The 17,355-nt window shown below is 36.3% G+C and overlaps 1 protein-coding gene across 1 annotated transcript; it reads left to right on the forward strand.

Moving 5' to 3' along the window:
* Positions 1 to 1,165: 1,165 nt before the first annotated feature.
* Positions 1,166 to 7,978, forward strand: LOC122061928 (eukaryotic initiation factor 4A-14-like). The gene is made up of 6 exons (XM_042625506.1): positions 1,166 to 1,393; positions 1,719 to 1,803; positions 2,712 to 2,781; positions 2,986 to 3,092; positions 4,462 to 4,892; positions 7,069 to 7,978. The coding sequence occupies exons 3-6, from the start codon at positions 2,714 to 2,716 to the stop codon at positions 7,702 to 7,704; spliced, it is 1,242 nt and encodes a 413-aa protein (XP_042481440.1). The 5' UTR covers positions 1,166 to 1,393; positions 1,719 to 1,803; positions 2,712 to 2,713; the 3' UTR covers positions 7,705 to 7,978.
* The last annotated feature ends 9,377 nt before the right edge of the window (positions 7,979 to 17,355 follow it).

Raw genomic sequence — 17,355 nt, forward strand, 5'->3', positions numbered from 1 at the left:
AAGGGCGAGGCAGATGGGGGAGGGGGGGGGTGGTAGGATGGATCTTAGAAGAAGAGGAAGAAGCAAATGCCCCACAACCAAATTTGTCATGGTTCTACAAGGACCCCTCGAACTAGAGGCGCCACGACCTGCTGATTGGGTGGGTGGTGGGAGAAGGAAGGAGGGAGTGATGGACAGGGGTAGGGGCAGCTCAGGTTGTAGTGGGGGGTGGGAGCAATGAGGAGGAACTAGGGGGTGAGGGCGGTGTAGTAGGGAGCAAGGATGGGGCTTGGGTTGATGAAATGTTGACGAGATGAGTTATATATGAGGGTGGGGTGAGGTTTTTGAGAGGGATGGGAGTGGGGGAGAGGACAAGGATGGGAAGGAGATTGGTGAGGGGTGGTAGCAACCAAGACTGTGATAGGTGAGGCAGGGGATTGGGACGGTTGGGGGTGGGGTTTCTTGGGAGGAGGAGGGGGAGGGGGGAAAGAGATAATGGTGTGGGGGCATCGTTCCAAGGGAGCGAGGGTTTGGGGTAGGGGTATAAGTATGGGTACAGACAGGGGAGGGGGAGAGAGTGGGAGAGAAAGACGATGGGTGGTGGTGATGGTGGTCCTGATTCTTGTTTTTTTCAGTCATTTTTCGAGCAGTCTATTCTAAGGTTTTTGACTTTTTGAGACTGAATTAATGCGTTTCAGTTCTAAGAAAGCTAAGGGTATCAACTTAGAATCAAAACTAAAAACCAGATTGAAACGGCCACTAAAAACCAAGCTGTATCAAATTAATCCGATTTGATTTTGGTTTCAAAAGTTGACATTTTTTCTCGATTTGGTTCAATTTTTATTCCATTACTAAAACCATTGAATCAAATAAAATTATCTATTTTTTAATCAATTAACAAACCAATAAAATTACCTAAATTTTAATATTTCAATCAATGTGATTATATATATATATATATATATTTTTTTTTTTTTTTTGAGAGATTGATGAATATGTAAAAAGTTGGTCAAAACACTTAAAATAAAACCAAAATCGAATATGAAACCAAATTAAAACCAATTAACCACTTGAATTCGAAGCGAATAAAAACCAAAATTAAACCAAATCAAATCGCTTCGATTTTGATTTCGAAAATGTCAATTCCATTTTGTTTTCTACATTTTGTATCTTCAACCATAATTGTCACCCTTATGAGAGACGATTCTAAGGTTTTTGAGACAGATTCCTACCGGTCTGGATCAAAATCGGGTACAGATTCAACCTGGATTTTAAAATCCTTGGCTCTAAAGAAGAAGCTTTCCATTTTCATGGCAAAGCTGGATAGAGAAGCTTCAAATCTTTCTTTATTCCATGAAATTGTTGCAGAGTTGTCTTAATCATCATCATTGAGTTGTCTTTAAGCAAATTAGTTGTAAGGACTGTTGCATTCTTACATGTCTTTAGGACTCTTTTTAACTGTTTATAGTTTTTTTGGTAAGAAGTTCATGATTTGATGTGGCAATGGAGAGAAGTCGGAATTCGTATCTGTTACATATTTTTTTTCTTGTTTCAATAAGGGCATAAAAGGGTTATTTTTGTTAATTTTTATTATTCTTGTTTCTAATTAACGTAGGAGTAGGAGTCAACAAGAGAGTTTGTTTCAATTTAGGAAACCTTATTCGATTCAATTTTATTAGTTAAAAAGGCTATTTATGTACTTGTAATCCACCATTCATATTTCATATTTTTGATTTCAGATTTCAGAGTGCGTTTCAAGGAGTTGCTCGTGAGTTTCTTCATTGTACTATTGTTCATCGTTTCAATCATATTCTTCTATTTCAGGTCAGGTTCCTTCATTATTTTTTGCTTAATCCTTCTTCTTCTTCTTATAATCCCACCTTTAAAATTCAGTTTCTTTCAATTTTCCTCATCCCTTAGGGCGGAGAAAAGTTGATTGATCTTACTCGTTTTTCAATCGGCTTGGCCTGAAACTTGGAGGGTTGGATCTCTGTCATAGGGCTACCAAAACCCTAGAGTTCTATCTCCGTTAAACCTTGCTGATATGAGATATTGACCTTAACTCGAACCTGGTGTTGTAGATTCCGCCAGTTATGACTTCAGTAAAATTTAAATTCATTCCTTGGTTGTTGATTTGGGTTATGGTTGGTTGGGTTTCAGAGAACTGGGCACTTAAAATTTGGAATTGAATGGTTCAAATACGATAGAGTTATATCAGTTGAAATAGCTTCAGGTTCTACCCAGGGTTTTAAAACTTGTAAACCAGATTTGAATCGGCTTGAATTGTTTTTTAAAAGCCCTAGAATCTGTAGATCTAAGGAATATTCTCCTTTTTTTTTTTTTTTTTTTTTTTTTTAATGGCTTGATCCAGAAATCAGCTGTTAAACTGGTCGGAAATCAGGATTGGTGACTGTTGATTCTGATTTGAATTGGGCGCCCTACCCCGATTCTCTGATTCTTGAAACCTGGTTATTATTATAATAGATTCTATTTAATTCCACTTCTTGATTTATTTACCATTAAGTCCTTTATTCTGTCATCTACCCCAAAAAGGGGTCCGAAACTTCCATTTATTTACAGTTCTTCACATTCCTTCTCCTTCTTTGAATTGTCATTGGTATTTTAATTATTTATTTTAGTCCTTTTTTTTTTAATCAGCGATCTTGGAAGTTAGGTGCTTCTTATTTGAAAAACTATGTTTATGGTCTAAATTTTTTAATCTTATTTTACAGTCATGGCGGGAGTGCCACCAGAAGGATCACAATTTGATGCTCGTCAATATGATTCCAAAATGAGTGAATTGTAAGTTACTATATATATATATATATATATATATATATATTTTTTTTTTTTTTTGCATATTAGCTACCTTGTTTTTTAGTTTGTGCTGCTTGTCATTGTACTTCTTGTTCGGTCGGCTTATTGCAGTGTGAGATCTTTTATATTTTTACTAATATACGTTGTAATGATGTTATATTGATGCTTGGTTTGTTAATGTGCGACCAGACTTGGAACTGATGGGCAGGAGTTCTTTACCTCATATGATGAAGTATATGACACTTTTGATTCTATGGGCTTGCAAGAGAATCTTCTGAGGGGCATCTATGCATACGGTATATAGAACCATACTCCAATTGTTTTTATGTTTCTATGCATAGTTTTTAAGGCGCTGGTAAGGCGACGCTTACCAGCGCCTTGGCGCTGATGCGGTCTAGAGATGGTAAGGCAGTGCTCCGCCTTACGTGAAGTAGCGCCTTATGGGGTTTTTTTTTTTTTTAACACATTTTAAAATTACTTGATGAATATTCCAAATATAGATTTTTTATTGGTAGGTGTATGATTTTGTTAAAACTTGAGATGTATGGGATCAGCTTTACTCCACCAAAAATAACCAAAACAAACAAAACAAAAACACAATTCACAAATAGGGTTTGGATTTTGTCAAGGGTTTTAAAAAAGAGCTTTGAGAATGAATAAAGGAACAAGGAAGAACCACTGATCTAGGCGACTATTTTGCTCCGGTAGCGGTGAGCTTCATTCTTCTTTAACAGGAGTAGAAATATAGTGGATGACCTTGGAGCTTAGGCACTCATTTTGGCATCATAGAGGTAAGTATAATAAATACTTGTATTTTTTATGTCTTCTTTTCTTTATATTTATAATTTTGTTTCATAATTATGTATTTATATTATATGTTAATATGTTATGATGATTGATGATTGATAATTGATGATTGATGATTGATGATTGATGAAGATGAACTTAGTTTATTCACTTTATTGATTTGTTTTCTTGATGAATATCTTACATTGGTATGAATATGAACCTTTAATATTTATTTAACATATGAGTAATAGGATTCAACTAGGATTTGAACAAAAAAGATTGGTTTTATGAGAGAATTACACAAGAACGCTTTAGTCAATAAGGTGACACTTTATGCCCGCCTTATCGCTAAGGTGCTCCGAAAGACCCTCAAACGCCTCCGTCGCCTTATTGCCTTGAAAACTTTGTTTCTATGCTTACATTCTTATTGTAACTCATTACATATAGCCTCGTTATTCCTTTTAACTGAGTATCATCATTATGTTACATCTCATTCTTGATACTCTGGACCTCCCACTTGCCAGCCAGGGGTATCTTGCTTGAAAAATAGCCTGGTTGGCATCCAAATCTGTGCTATAAAAAAAAACTCTTCACTTTTTGGACACCAACACAATATCATAAGCATACATAATTTAACCAGTGAGAGTCCACTTAATCTGGCTCATATATATTTATTTGCTTTTTTTTGGGGGGATTGTTATAATTTTTGGTTGGCGTTTTCCTCCTTTTTTCTCCTTCCTGTGTTGTGGTAGATCAGCTAATTTGGGTGAGTTTTTTAGTGGATTGGCGGCTATAAAAGTTTCGTGCTGCCCCGACCTCTATGCAGTGGTAGAGGAAATGCTGACTGATTATTGCAACTTTTGACAATTTTTCTAGGGTTTGAGAAGCCCTCTGCTATTCAGCAAAGGGGAATTGTGCCATTCTGCAAAGGTCTTGATGTTATTCAGCAAGCACAGTCTGGAACAGGAAAAACAGCAACTTTCTGCTCTGGAATTCTGCAACAGCTTGATTATGGTTTGTTGGAATGCCAGGCCCTGGTGCTTGCACCCACCAGGGAACTTGCACAACAGATTGAGAAGGTTATGCGTGCACTTGGGGACTATCTTGGTGTGAAAGTTCATGCTTGTGTTGGTGGAACCAGCGTCCGTGAGGATCAGCGCATTCTCTCAAGTGGAGTGCATGTTGTAGTTGGTACCCCTGGTCGTGTCTTTGACATGTTACGGAGGCAATCTCTTCGTGCTGATTGCATTAAGATATTTGTTTTGGATGAGGCTGATGAAATGCTTTCACGAGGTTTCAAGGATCAGGTTATTCCTTCTATCTGCTATATGTTCTTGATTGTTTGTTGTGTGTATTGTATATTCCTCTTGGTCACTAATGTATTCTTGCTGTTTTCAGCACTGCAGGTGATATGGCTTATATTTGTAATATCCGTAATTATCGCATCAACTTTAATGTTCACATTTAATTAACTTACGCTGGGTCTTTGTTTCATCATTACTATGTTTTAGAACTCTTAAGTGGTAAAGTCCGTTTTCCGTAATACAGTGTCCAAGTTAGCATGTTCCTCTGATTTATCTTGGAACCCTTGGAACGTATCTGGTTATGTTAGCTCCTTTTCTGTGTTCTGGGTGTTGGTACAGGGTTGGTTGTTGAAACTGATCAATATCAGTAAGTGAGGGTAAAAATAGCAGCTGGTAAGTTGAATTATGCTGAAGGTTAGGAGAAGGGAAAACAGTTGAGATGGGACGGATGGAAGAACAGCAGGCCTATTGAGTTTTGGTGTAGATCAATACCTTCTTATCATTTGGAATTGTGGTTGAAGACATGAATTTAAGTATGTCAATGATTGTAAATTAATCCTCTTCATTTATTGTTTATATTGATACTAGTTGCCTGGAGAGGTGCGAGACAGGAATGTGTCACAGCATCCCATGGGTAGAATTTTTGTTGCACATGAGCTGCTCCCATTTGAAAGTCTTGTCATCACTAGTTTTTCTGTGACTCTTACAAAGTAGGTGAAGTATTATAGAAAGGCTTAGTAAATAATTAATTAAATAAGTATTCTACAGGAGTTGAGTTTGACTCCATCACTGCACTGCATTCTGCTTTGGAGTCAAGGAATATGAATTGCAGCTGTGATGGTAGTTGTGAGTACTGATTGATCATCAACTGGAAAGGTGGTTGTTTAAAGTGTTTAGTGTAACTGATGGATGGACTCAGTTCATTCATGATTTATCCCTGGAATGTTCTTATTTGTATGTGAATCCTTGACTGTTTCATGTCGACCTCTCCTTCAATCAGCAGAAAGGGATGGTGGCAGAGGGAGAAGAGGAGGAAGTAGATGCAGCCAGGCTCTTTTCTGCAACCTCTGCCATTGAGGAGTGACTATCAAGACTTTCAAAAGATCTAACTTCTTGGGCCATTAGTGGAGATCTGAGATACCCTAGAATTTGGTGGTGGCTGTGTTCTGTTTGCAGATGATTATTTTGGTACAGGGTTGAGTGTGATTTGACTGTAAGGAGATCAGAAGAGATGATAACATACATGAACTTTTCCTAATTATGATGCTTCCTCTTCCTTGAACTCTGGGCAGAGGGTTTGCTCATGGTATCTTCTTTGCAATTTAACTCTTCTTCTGGTCCACTTTCTTCTCTTCCTGTAATGTGTTTCTCTTTTTGGTGCTACTTCCTGTGAGAAATCCCTGGGTATCACGTGAAGGCTATATCTCATTTTTTTTTAGTTCCATTCATGTTTGACGTGGAAAAGCATTTCTTTTTTTTTCCAAAATCTGGATCACTTTTTCTCACCTCTTTTCTTACTCTGGCAATTTTCCCAGCTTAATTTTTCCCTAAAAAACAGTTTGACTCTCAATGCCGCTGGATTGCATTTAGGGGGAAATGGATTTTCCCGTTTTGTATGGTTTTGATGGATTTTCTTGCCCATCATCCAAAAGTCAATTAGCTTAATTTGACGGATGGTGTTCCCCTCTTCCGGGTGGCTTCCTCCAGCTCTGCTTATTATTTTTTACCTCCGTGGATGGCAGAATTTTGGTTTGGGATGATCAAGTAATGAGCTGCTTGATTCCTCAGTATGATCTGTAAGGTCTGCTGAGAATGTAGGAGCTGTTTCTGGGCCTATCATGACATGGACTGGGGAATGACTTTTTGATGCTTGAGGTCAAATTTCGTTGTTTCATGTTTCTACTTTGGTAGAAGAGTGGCTTCTGTTATTGGAAACTTCCCCTTCAGCTTCCATTTTTTCCGTACAGAATTTCAGCATAGTTAAAATGTTTTGTTACTGTGGTCGGTGTTATTGTGTCATCTTTCTTGGGGGTAAGCTTTTATTAATATTCTCCATTTCTGAAGGTGAGATAGTAATTGTATTTTTTGGTTATCTGTCATATTTATGACCTTTTATATGTTTACTAGTACTTTCTGGGCCACAATTGTTTTTCTAACTGATGCTTTTTCATTTTGTTAGATCTATGATATTTTCCAGCTATTGCCATCAAAGGTTCATGTAGGAGTATTTTCTGCCACAATGCCTCCTGAAGCCCTTGAGATCACAAGGAAGTTCATGAACAAGCCTGTGAGGATTCTGGTTAGGCGTGATGAACTTACCCTTGAGGGTATCAAGCAGTTCCATGTCAATGTTGAGAAGGAAGATTGGAAGCTTGAGACTCTTTGTGATCTTTACGAGACTCTGGCCATCACACAAAGTGTCATCTTTGTCAACACAAGACGCAAAGTTGACTGGTTGACAGATAAGATGCGGAGCCGTGACCATACTGTATCTGCCACTCATGGAGATATGGACCAGAACACCAGGGACATCATCATGCGTGAATTCAGATCTGGTTCCTCCCGAGTGCTCATTACCACAGATCTTTTGGCTCGTGGTATTGATGTCCAGCAAGTCTCCCTTGTCATAAACTATGACCTTCCCACACAGCCTGAGAATTATCTCCACCGTATTGGACGTAGTGGACGGTTTGGGAGGAAAGGTGTTGCTATCAACTTTGTGACACGTGATGATGAGAGAATGCTGTTCGATATCCAGAAGTTCTATAATGTGGTCATTGAGGAACTGCCTTCAAATGTTGCAGATCTCCTCTGAGTTTCTCTTTGTTATTTCTTTTTAAACTGCATGTAGTATGCATTCTAGATCGATTTTTCATTTATTATCTCGGAATGCAAAATCAACTTAGAATGCATATTTAGTTTTACTGAACCTTGTCTGAGTTAAATGGATCTGCATATTTTCAATGGTGTGGAATCCATCATTTCCCATTTTGGGTGTTTTGGCGGGCTTTTCGAATTTTGTTCCAAACTGGATTTTGTATCTTAATGGGTCTTTTTATTACCTAAAGAAGATTAGCTTGGAATGGTCATTTTTTCTTTCTGTTGGCCTTACTTTCTACATATATATTATGGTCAGAGCCTGAGAGGGGATACTGTGTAGAATTAAGTTGATTTTTTTAATTATGTTGGAGATGAGACTTCACTCGAATCAATCTTGTTTCAATTCCTTTATTTTGGTTGACGAGTCTCCGATATTTTTTCACTGCTAAGCTCTCTTGTGTGTATTATTTGGAGGAACCTTAGGTTGCAGAGAACTATGGTTGGGGAGTAGGGGACTGATGTCCTTGTCACTGAGGCGTAACATGGTCCGATGCTCAATTATTGGTTTTAGGAGGCAACTAGGGATAGGATTCTGGTTTTAGGAGGCAACTGGGGATAGGATTGCTCTCCATAGAGCTGAGGACCATAGAGTGATTGTAGGGCTGAGGGTAACCTAGGGACGTGTGCTTGGGTCCTCCTAGCCCTAGGACCATCCCTATGCTCTATGGAGAGGAGCCAGATCCGCAACTAGGTGCTGATTTTGTCTGTCACAAGGGACCAGTTTCAAACTCTTGCACTCTTCTTTGCGTGTTTGTAGCTTAGCATGTGAAATTGGCCCTAGCTAGTGGGAGACTTAGTATGAACATCAATAATTTTACCAAGTTGAATCCAAGAAATAATGTAAGGGAAAGGGATCTCATGACTCGTACCACACAGAATAGAAGAGTGGACTAATGAGATGACAAATGGTTTCCAAGGCAGAAGATTATTAAATTTTTTTATTTTTTTATGTGTAGAGTAAAGAAATAGAGAGAGAGAGAGAGAGAGAGAGGGAGTCATATCCTTTTTCTTTCTCTGTGGCGTATTAGGGTGTCTTGGCATGCATCCAGTGGCCAGAAATGCTCAAGCACGGAGTTCAAGGCTGTCGCAAGCATCCAAGACATTTTTAGGCGTTGAATCCGTGTCAAGCACCCTGTTACACTATAGAGGATTCAAGTCCAGCATTTTGTGGTAGGACCTAATGCCAAAGTAATCATTATTGTTGAAAGGGTGGGGGGGGTCTAGGGCATCTTTACCTTAACTTGTCTAAATAATGGGAGGAGGTTGAGCATACTGCTAGTAGTTCAACCAATTAAGGAGCTAAATGGGAGGGGCTGGGGAAGTTTTCCAAGTGAGGTAGGAGAGAGGCAGACATAGCGCATGAACATCTGGGCACACCAGTACCTTTTCCCTTAATAAGTAATTTAAGGGGATTTAACGTACACCTTGTTGGTCGTTCAACATAAAAAACCTCTATAGTGAGGCAGTGAGCGGTGTTGAGGATCCAACGGCTAGGGTGCATGCCTGGACCCTCCCAACCATTGAACCATCAATGCCACTTACCGCTCACCATAGAGTATTTGAACCCTGACCATTCATACCCGCTCACACACTCATTCATGTCTACTTGAAACCATGCCCTTACTTTTTTATGCTAAAGTAGTTGATACTTTTAAAATTATCATGTCTACTGATAACAAGATCAGCCTGAAGGAACCTTTTAATCTTTTAGTAAAAGGACAAGTGGATCCTTTGAGGCCTGTTTCAGATAAGTAGGGGTATAGTTTCAAGTGTCGGTATCATATCGACCATATCAACTCTATCGGATTGGTATTGGTTGAGACTGATCCTTGATCCCTAACCAATCCAAATCAATTATCCATATCGTTTCAGAGGTAAAATAGTAAAAAAAAAAATTGTACTTTTTAGAAGAGCAAGGGCAAAACCAATTGATATGTGCCGATCCAATCCAATCTGGATCAGTATCCGTCCCCTAAATCCATGAGTAGGGATGTCAAAACCTAGTCCATACCGATAAAAAAATCGATTGAACCAAACTGGTAATAGCCTAAACTGAATCGAACCAAAGTATCATTGGGCTGCTTTTGGTTTAAGAATAGGGTATATATTGATATTCTTATCACTTATTGAATGTAATTAAGTTTCTTTTCAAAATTATTGATTATTTAACAAAATAAATTAAAGTATATCAAATCGAAGAAAAGTAAAGACCCTTTAAGCTCCGTTTAAGATTTTATTGGTACATTATCCTATTTAAGTCTGATTATAACCCGATTAAACCAAATCGATAAGAAATTGAAACCATCACAAAACTCATAAAAAAAAAATATATATATATATATATATATATACATATATATATATATATATTCATGCTTTTGCATAATTTTGCGTAAATTTGCATGGTAAATCGAGCACAAATTAAACCAAAATCGAAATCACTTTGATTATAAACTGATACAAGAAACCAAACTAAATCAAATTAAAATTAAATCTAAACCTATATTTCTTTATTGGTTTGGTTTTGATTTCAGTATTCTCCATATCAAAACTGATTTAACTCAGACCAAAACCATATCGAATCGACTGATTCACACCCCTACCTACAACTCCTACCTCTTTCTTTCTGACTAAATTTTTTTTTTTTTTATTGAGGAAAATTTTGTGACCGGATTTGATGGTGGCAGAAATGCTTTCTGCAAGGCTGATGGAAGTAGAAAACATAATAATCATGTTGCCAGAGTCGGAACTTTGGAGAAGTGCACGAGGATGGAGACCTAATTATATGGGTTTGCAGTTCCCTTTTAGGTAATTTTATAAGAAACCACCAAACTAAATTTCAGCCAGGCCCAGGAGTGAGGAGGTGGTTAAGATGGTTTTAGGAGTCAGTATCGGATCGGCTATATCGAAACCACACTCCTCTACTGGAAATATTTCCGCCTTCAAATATTTCCATCATTTGCTATAAGCTGAAAACTTCATTATCGCTAGTTTTCTGTTACTTTATCAATCTTTTTTCCTTCGATCGAAATCAATGTTACCTTTGAGATCACCCAAAATCACAAACAATCATTGCAATTATGGAAGGGCAAGCCCATGCTACCAGGAGGTCCCGGGTTTGAGGCTCTTGGTACTCATCTTCCCTCCCTCTATATAATAGGTGCAATTTAAGTGCAATGTGAGAGTATGGGAGCAAATTTGGTCCTATAAACTCAAGCTTGCCTTGAGCTCAACAGGGCTTGGGATTGGGCTGGGTAGGGTTGAGATTTAAAGGTCTGGGGTAGGGTCGAGTTAGGCTCGAGCTTGATTAGGATTAGCCTAGTAAAGATGGGTTGGGCTGCGATATCCCAACCCGACCTCTGGTTAGGCCTGGGTTGAGCTAAGGAGGGTTAAGTGTTGCATCCCTATATGATAGGGTGCATGCGATTCACTGCATGTATGACTTGTTGGCTGGGCTAGGGTTGAATTTTCTAGGTCCCGGGTGGGGTTGAGCTGGGGAGCTGGGCTCAAACTCAATTGGGTGGAGCTCAATTAGGATGGGACTGGGCTGTGATTTAAAAAATCCGACTCAGCCTGGCCTAATTACATTCATATGTGAGAAGAGCCGTTGCATGTACAACGTTTTCTTTTAACTAGCAAAAACACACGTGCAAATGCGCATGTGGAAAAACATATTTTTTAGTGTGTATTTTTTCTTTTTTGTTTTGTTTTTGTTTTTGTTTTTTGAATTAATTTGTGTATTTGTGTAGACAAAAAAAAAAAAAAATGCATATTCATTACAATTTCACTTATTTTAAATTTATGAACCAATTCATTGTATCAAGAGAAATGGTACTAAATTACTATCAATAAGGAGCATGAGCATGCTGAGAGGTAAACAAATAGTAAGAAGGAGAAATTGTTCAAATGTAAACTTGTAATGAGCTTTAGGGATCTGATATGAAATAAAATCAAAATATGGAATGCATTCTTGTCTTTTGATTGAAGATCGTTTAACATTAGGAGAATAAAACAATCGGAGGAACTATGGTGCTTCACCCTTTGATATAGACCCGAAGTTGAAAACTTTCAATGAGCCATTCAAACTCCAATGGATAGTTGCCAAGGCACAAGGCATGTCTTGATGCTAAAGGTGACTAGGTACCTTATATATGGCATTTGCTTTGGGAATTTCCACCTCACCTATGCTCACCTTGCTACCATGACAACTATGCTCGTATATGATGTGCAAATTGTAATTAAATAAGCACATATGGTCCTTGAATTAAACTTCTATATCTCATGGCAACCCTTATACCTCATAATAGCATACTTCAAGGTTGAGAATTAATATATGAAAGGATATATGGATTAACAATTTAAACAATTATAACAAAAATATGCCAAATAAAAGCAAAATTCATTGACTAAATATCTTGATCTAAATGTGGAAGTGATCATAGGAATAAATATATCACATATAAGATTTGACTTTATTTGCAACTAATGGCATGTAGAACTATGAATCCATCATGCATGGCATTTTTTTTTTGGTACAAATGCATAGAATTTTCTAATAACAAAAAAAGAAACAAAAGAGTAAAATTAACAGCTCTTGTCACAATAGAATCACCAATTTTATTTTCTTTGCTTTTATTGACTCCTGATACCAAATGAAGAGAGAAGGTAAATATATTAAGTTGACTAATAAGAAAAGAAGTTGTGAAACATAAAGAGGGAAAATGGTATACCATAATATCTTCTCGATTTTCCTTTGGTATCCTGTCAAGCACAGTGGATTACTGGATTGAGGTTTGAGGAAATAGAATGACTAAAAAATAAATGCAAACAATCAATGGCAACAAGTCAGATCTAGAAAGTTCAAGCACTCAATTCGATCTTTCACAGTTAAAGAGTTTCTACCAATATACATATTCACAGTTGAAGGGTTCCTATTTACCAAATAAATAAAAAGGTAATAAAGGGGGAAATTTTGTTGCTACATGAATTAGAGGTTCCCTTTTATATCACCTCATTTGCCAAATTGATCACAAACATGTTCGAAATCAAAATGGGTAGCCGAACCTAAAGAAAGCACCAAAGCGGTATCGACTTCATGCAAAAAGAAGGAGATTCAAAATACTCATCTTGGATTTAAGACCAACTGGGCATCTGATCTATTACCTCTCTTTGTTCTCAATTCCAGCTTTGGGGGTGACAGATTGAATCAATCAAAGATAATCATTAAGCACACAAACATTGATATTTGAATCAACTGGACGCAACGCTGATTCAAAGAGAGAAAATAGTGGAAACAGATCAGACCAGGAAGTATAAAAATGGAGAGAACCCATAGAACAAACCTAGAAAAGCATGCATTCTTTTTTAAAATAAGAGGCTTCGTTGGGGAGATCTAAGGAAGTTTCCTACTGCACAAAAAAGGGAGAGAGATGGAAAGAAAGTAGGTTTCCTATTAGTAAAAGAAGGAGAGGTGCATTGGAGATAGTGAATCTATATAGAAAGAATGTTTCCTATTGGAGAGAGATGAGAAAGATGTAAAGAATGGAAAGAGAGAATAGGTTTCCTATTGGTAAGGGGGAGAGGGACGAGTTAGAGATAGTGAAATTGATTTAGAAGGAGAGAGAAGGGGGAGATAGGATAGAATCTAAAGAGTTTCCTATCAGTAGGAGAGTAAATTATAGAAGAAAATGAACGTGGAGAGAGAAAAGGGGACGTGAGAGTGAAATTGATTTAGAAGGAGAGAGGAGGGGGAGATGGAATAGAATCTAAGGAGTTTCTTATTGGTAGGAGAGTAAAGTGAAAGATAGAGGAGGAAATAGGAATAACATGACAGAATCTAAAGAGTTTCCTATCGGTAGGAGAGTTAATTATAGAAGAAAACGAAAGTGGAGAGAGAGAAGGGGACATGATAGTATGATATGTTAACTTCTTCTTTTTTCTTTTCTTTTATTTAAATTTTATTTTTTTAAACTATGGTTTGACCGTTAAAATCTTGACAAAATAAGAACTGGACTCCTTTCTATTGCCTGATTTGTTTTTTAAAACTATGGTGTGTATTAAAGGATTTAGTTACTTGAGGGGGATTACAATTCTTTTTTTTTTTTTTTTTTGGTAAAGGAGGGGGATTACAATTCTACATCAATGGAACACGTCATACATATCATTGAAATTTTTGAATAATGATACAAGCAACTAATAAAATGACGCAAAGCGTAAAATGTTATTTTCTTTATGATTAAAAAAGATGAAAATTTTATGAGGATGAGTCTCAAATGTTGTGGATTGGATTGACAAAGAAATGAATGACTTGTTTGATTACAAATGGAATTAAAGATAAAGAAAAAGAAATTTTCATACTTAAAAAAGAAATATATGTAATCATTACCCTATGTGACTATATCATTACTTCAAATCATTCCATATTTAGTTATAAAATTTCACCTTACTTTACATCCAAAACCTTTTGCTATAATATGTAAAATAAAAATTACTTATAAAATATATCATTACCAAATATGGTTAAAAAAGTTTATATAATCACATTGAATCACATGGGATAATGATTATAAACATTCATTTTTTAAGTATGAAAATTTCACTCTCCTTCTCTTTAAATTCCACTTGCAAGCAAAAGGAACTGACAGGAAAGAAAAAATTATGGAATATGTAATTTTTAATAAGATACAAATTATCTTTGACATGAAATGAAGACTTTATTAGAAATGAATGGGGTAGGAAAAGTTAACTTCCACGTCAATAGAAAACAATTAATATTTCATCAAATGACCATGATAAGTTCTTCATCCCACTTATGTAAACATTCATATTTGTGATAGTTTATGGTAAATAGATACAACTTTTCCATTTAAACATTTTTTCACTTTTCATTATAAAAAAAAATGACGCAACTATAAAAAGCTAAGAATAACATCAGCATGAAAGTGATGAACCACAAAGGTGGGGCGGGGGGAAGATTTCAAGTACAAGTTATAGTATTTTTTTTTCCCGTTATTTTCGTTGACCATTACAAGTCTCCTAATACTAATGATATATACTATATTTATCCCCCACACCCCCAGCCCTCCCCCTCAACACACCCCCCCCCAAAAAAAAAACACAAACTAATGGTATTCTCTCGTACATTATCATTGGTGTGGCATGGAAGATTCCTCTATCACACCAGCGTGGAAAACACTCACCTATATTAATTTAAAATGCTACCATCTTGTTCCTAGCTAATAATGTAAAAGAGAGGAGATGGAGTAGGAGGATGGATTGTATAATCTAAAATCTTATTAGTAATCATTATAATTCAGTTTCAATCCAACATTTTATTTTTTATTTTTTTGGTAAGAGAAGCAATCCAATATTGAAATTGAGATTCGGATATTATATTTTTTAATATACTTCAAAACATTTATAATATAAAATTGCATTAAGAAATATTCATCGTTGACAAAATATAAATTATTATTTCAGTAAATGAATAATAAATAAATAATCACATAAACATTACGTATTATGTTACACATTGGGACATATAATAATTTTAAGATTAAACACATTACCTCCTAGTGTACCTTACGCCTACATGCATGGGGAAGTAGAATTAGGCTATGAAAAGACATCGATGCCTCGACTCTACTTCATCATGTGTGGGCGTAGGGTACCCTAGGAAGTAACCTTTATTTTCCCTAATATGATATATATATATATATATATATGTATTATTTGTCTTAATTGGATTCAGATCTTCACCGAACTACGTATATTGTAATCCGCCTTTGATGCATATTTTTTCTCTTAAATTGGGCTTTGTTTAGTTGCAAAGGAAATAAAAGAAAAGCGAAGTAAATTTAAATTAATACTAAAACATAAAATTTTTAAATCACTTGACATAATAGGAGAAAGTTTCTATGGAGGAGTAGCCCCTGCGGCTAGATATATGGGGCGTGAAATGACTTGTCCACCCCGCATGAAAAGAAAAATGACATCCTTATGGAAGTTTTATCCTACGCTCTCATTGGCCCTCATTCACGTACAAGACCTACACCCCTAACATAATTTTATAACTTTTTTTTTCTATAGAATTTTTTATTACATTCTAAATATAGTTATTGAAAGAAAATACATATTATACCCCATTGTGTAATTACCAAATGGGAAGAAGATGGGTATCACAAAACACATAGGGGTGTTAATTTCTAGTCCGAAACAATTGGATTCGCTGAAACTGACCACTGATCCTAACCAAACCTGAAATGACTTGCTTCATTTTGGTTCTATGAAACTGGTGTAAACTCATATAAAACCCAAATCGAAACCCTTAAAAAAAAAAAAATCAATAAAAAAACATTATTTTTAAACATTATGCCGTTGATGCCACTGCTACTTTCGAGCTTGTCTAATTACGTACATTTTTCCTTGATCTTGGCGTCCCATAGACATGCCCTATGCTTCTTTATTGTGATAGTTAGTCTGCCATACATATCAAACGCATCGATATTGATTGCCATGCTGTTTGTGAACGCTTTCAATTTAGTTGCATCACGACAACACATGTTCCCTCACACTTGCAATTGGCCAATTTGTTTACTAAACCCCTCGAGCGTGATATGTTTCAATTTCTCCTTTTCAAGTTAGACCTTTTTTACGCTCACACTCCAACTTAAGGGGGAATATTACGTCGAGAGTCAACAGTTGACCTTTTGGGAGAAGTCCTAGATGGTGCTACTTGCCTCCCAATGTGATATTTATACATTCTCTCACTTTTCATTCTTATATTTCCTTATTTTGCACAACAACTATTCTTTCGTTCTCTCTCTCTCACGTATGTATCTTTATCTATCAATTAAAGGGATCTTTTGCTTGTAACCTCATTTATATATCCTCATATACAATGAAGAAGAAAACAATCAAATATTTTGCTCAAATCTTATAGGAGCTTTTAACTTTAATGCATATATGTGAAGATCCTTAACCAAACTAGTAGCTGCCCAGTAAAGCCTGTTAAGACAACTTGAGATCAATCATAATAAAAATGAAACTGAATCGATTGACTTCTGACTTAATAGTTTGGTTTCAATTTGGCTTATTACTAGCTTGAAAACCCGATCAAAGTGACCAATTGACACCCCTCGGCATGTCCCCTCACATTTTTTCTCTTTTCCCTCCTCCCTTCTCATTAATGATAAGAATCTTCTATATAAATCAACACCAATTGGCTCTCTTTCTTTTTAGCGTATATGATAAGATAAATCCATTGCATGCCCATCCCATTCCCTTTTAATAAAGTAATTTCTTTTAGATATACTATATTTTGTTTTAAGGGAAGAAGAATACTATTTGGTTGCATGGCCATGTAGCAATGTAGAGGGCCAATGGGCACAATGGAGATATGTATTTGTATTTCATAAAGGTAGGAGCTATCATTTCGCTCTACGGGTGCAGGGACAACATGACCAGGTAGCGTTCTACCCCCTCCTCTTTTCTTTTAGGCTGCGTTTGGTAACGTTTATGTTCAAGAAATGTTTTGTGTCAAAAACAGAAATTTTAGTTTCTGTGTTAAATGTTTTTTTTTTTTTTT

The sequence above is a fragment of the Macadamia integrifolia genome, chromosome 14 (genome assembly GCF_013358625.1).
Source record: "Macadamia integrifolia cultivar HAES 741 chromosome 14, SCU_Mint_v3, whole genome shotgun sequence".
Lineage (NCBI taxonomy): Eukaryota > Viridiplantae > Streptophyta > Magnoliopsida > Proteales > Proteaceae > Macadamia > Macadamia integrifolia.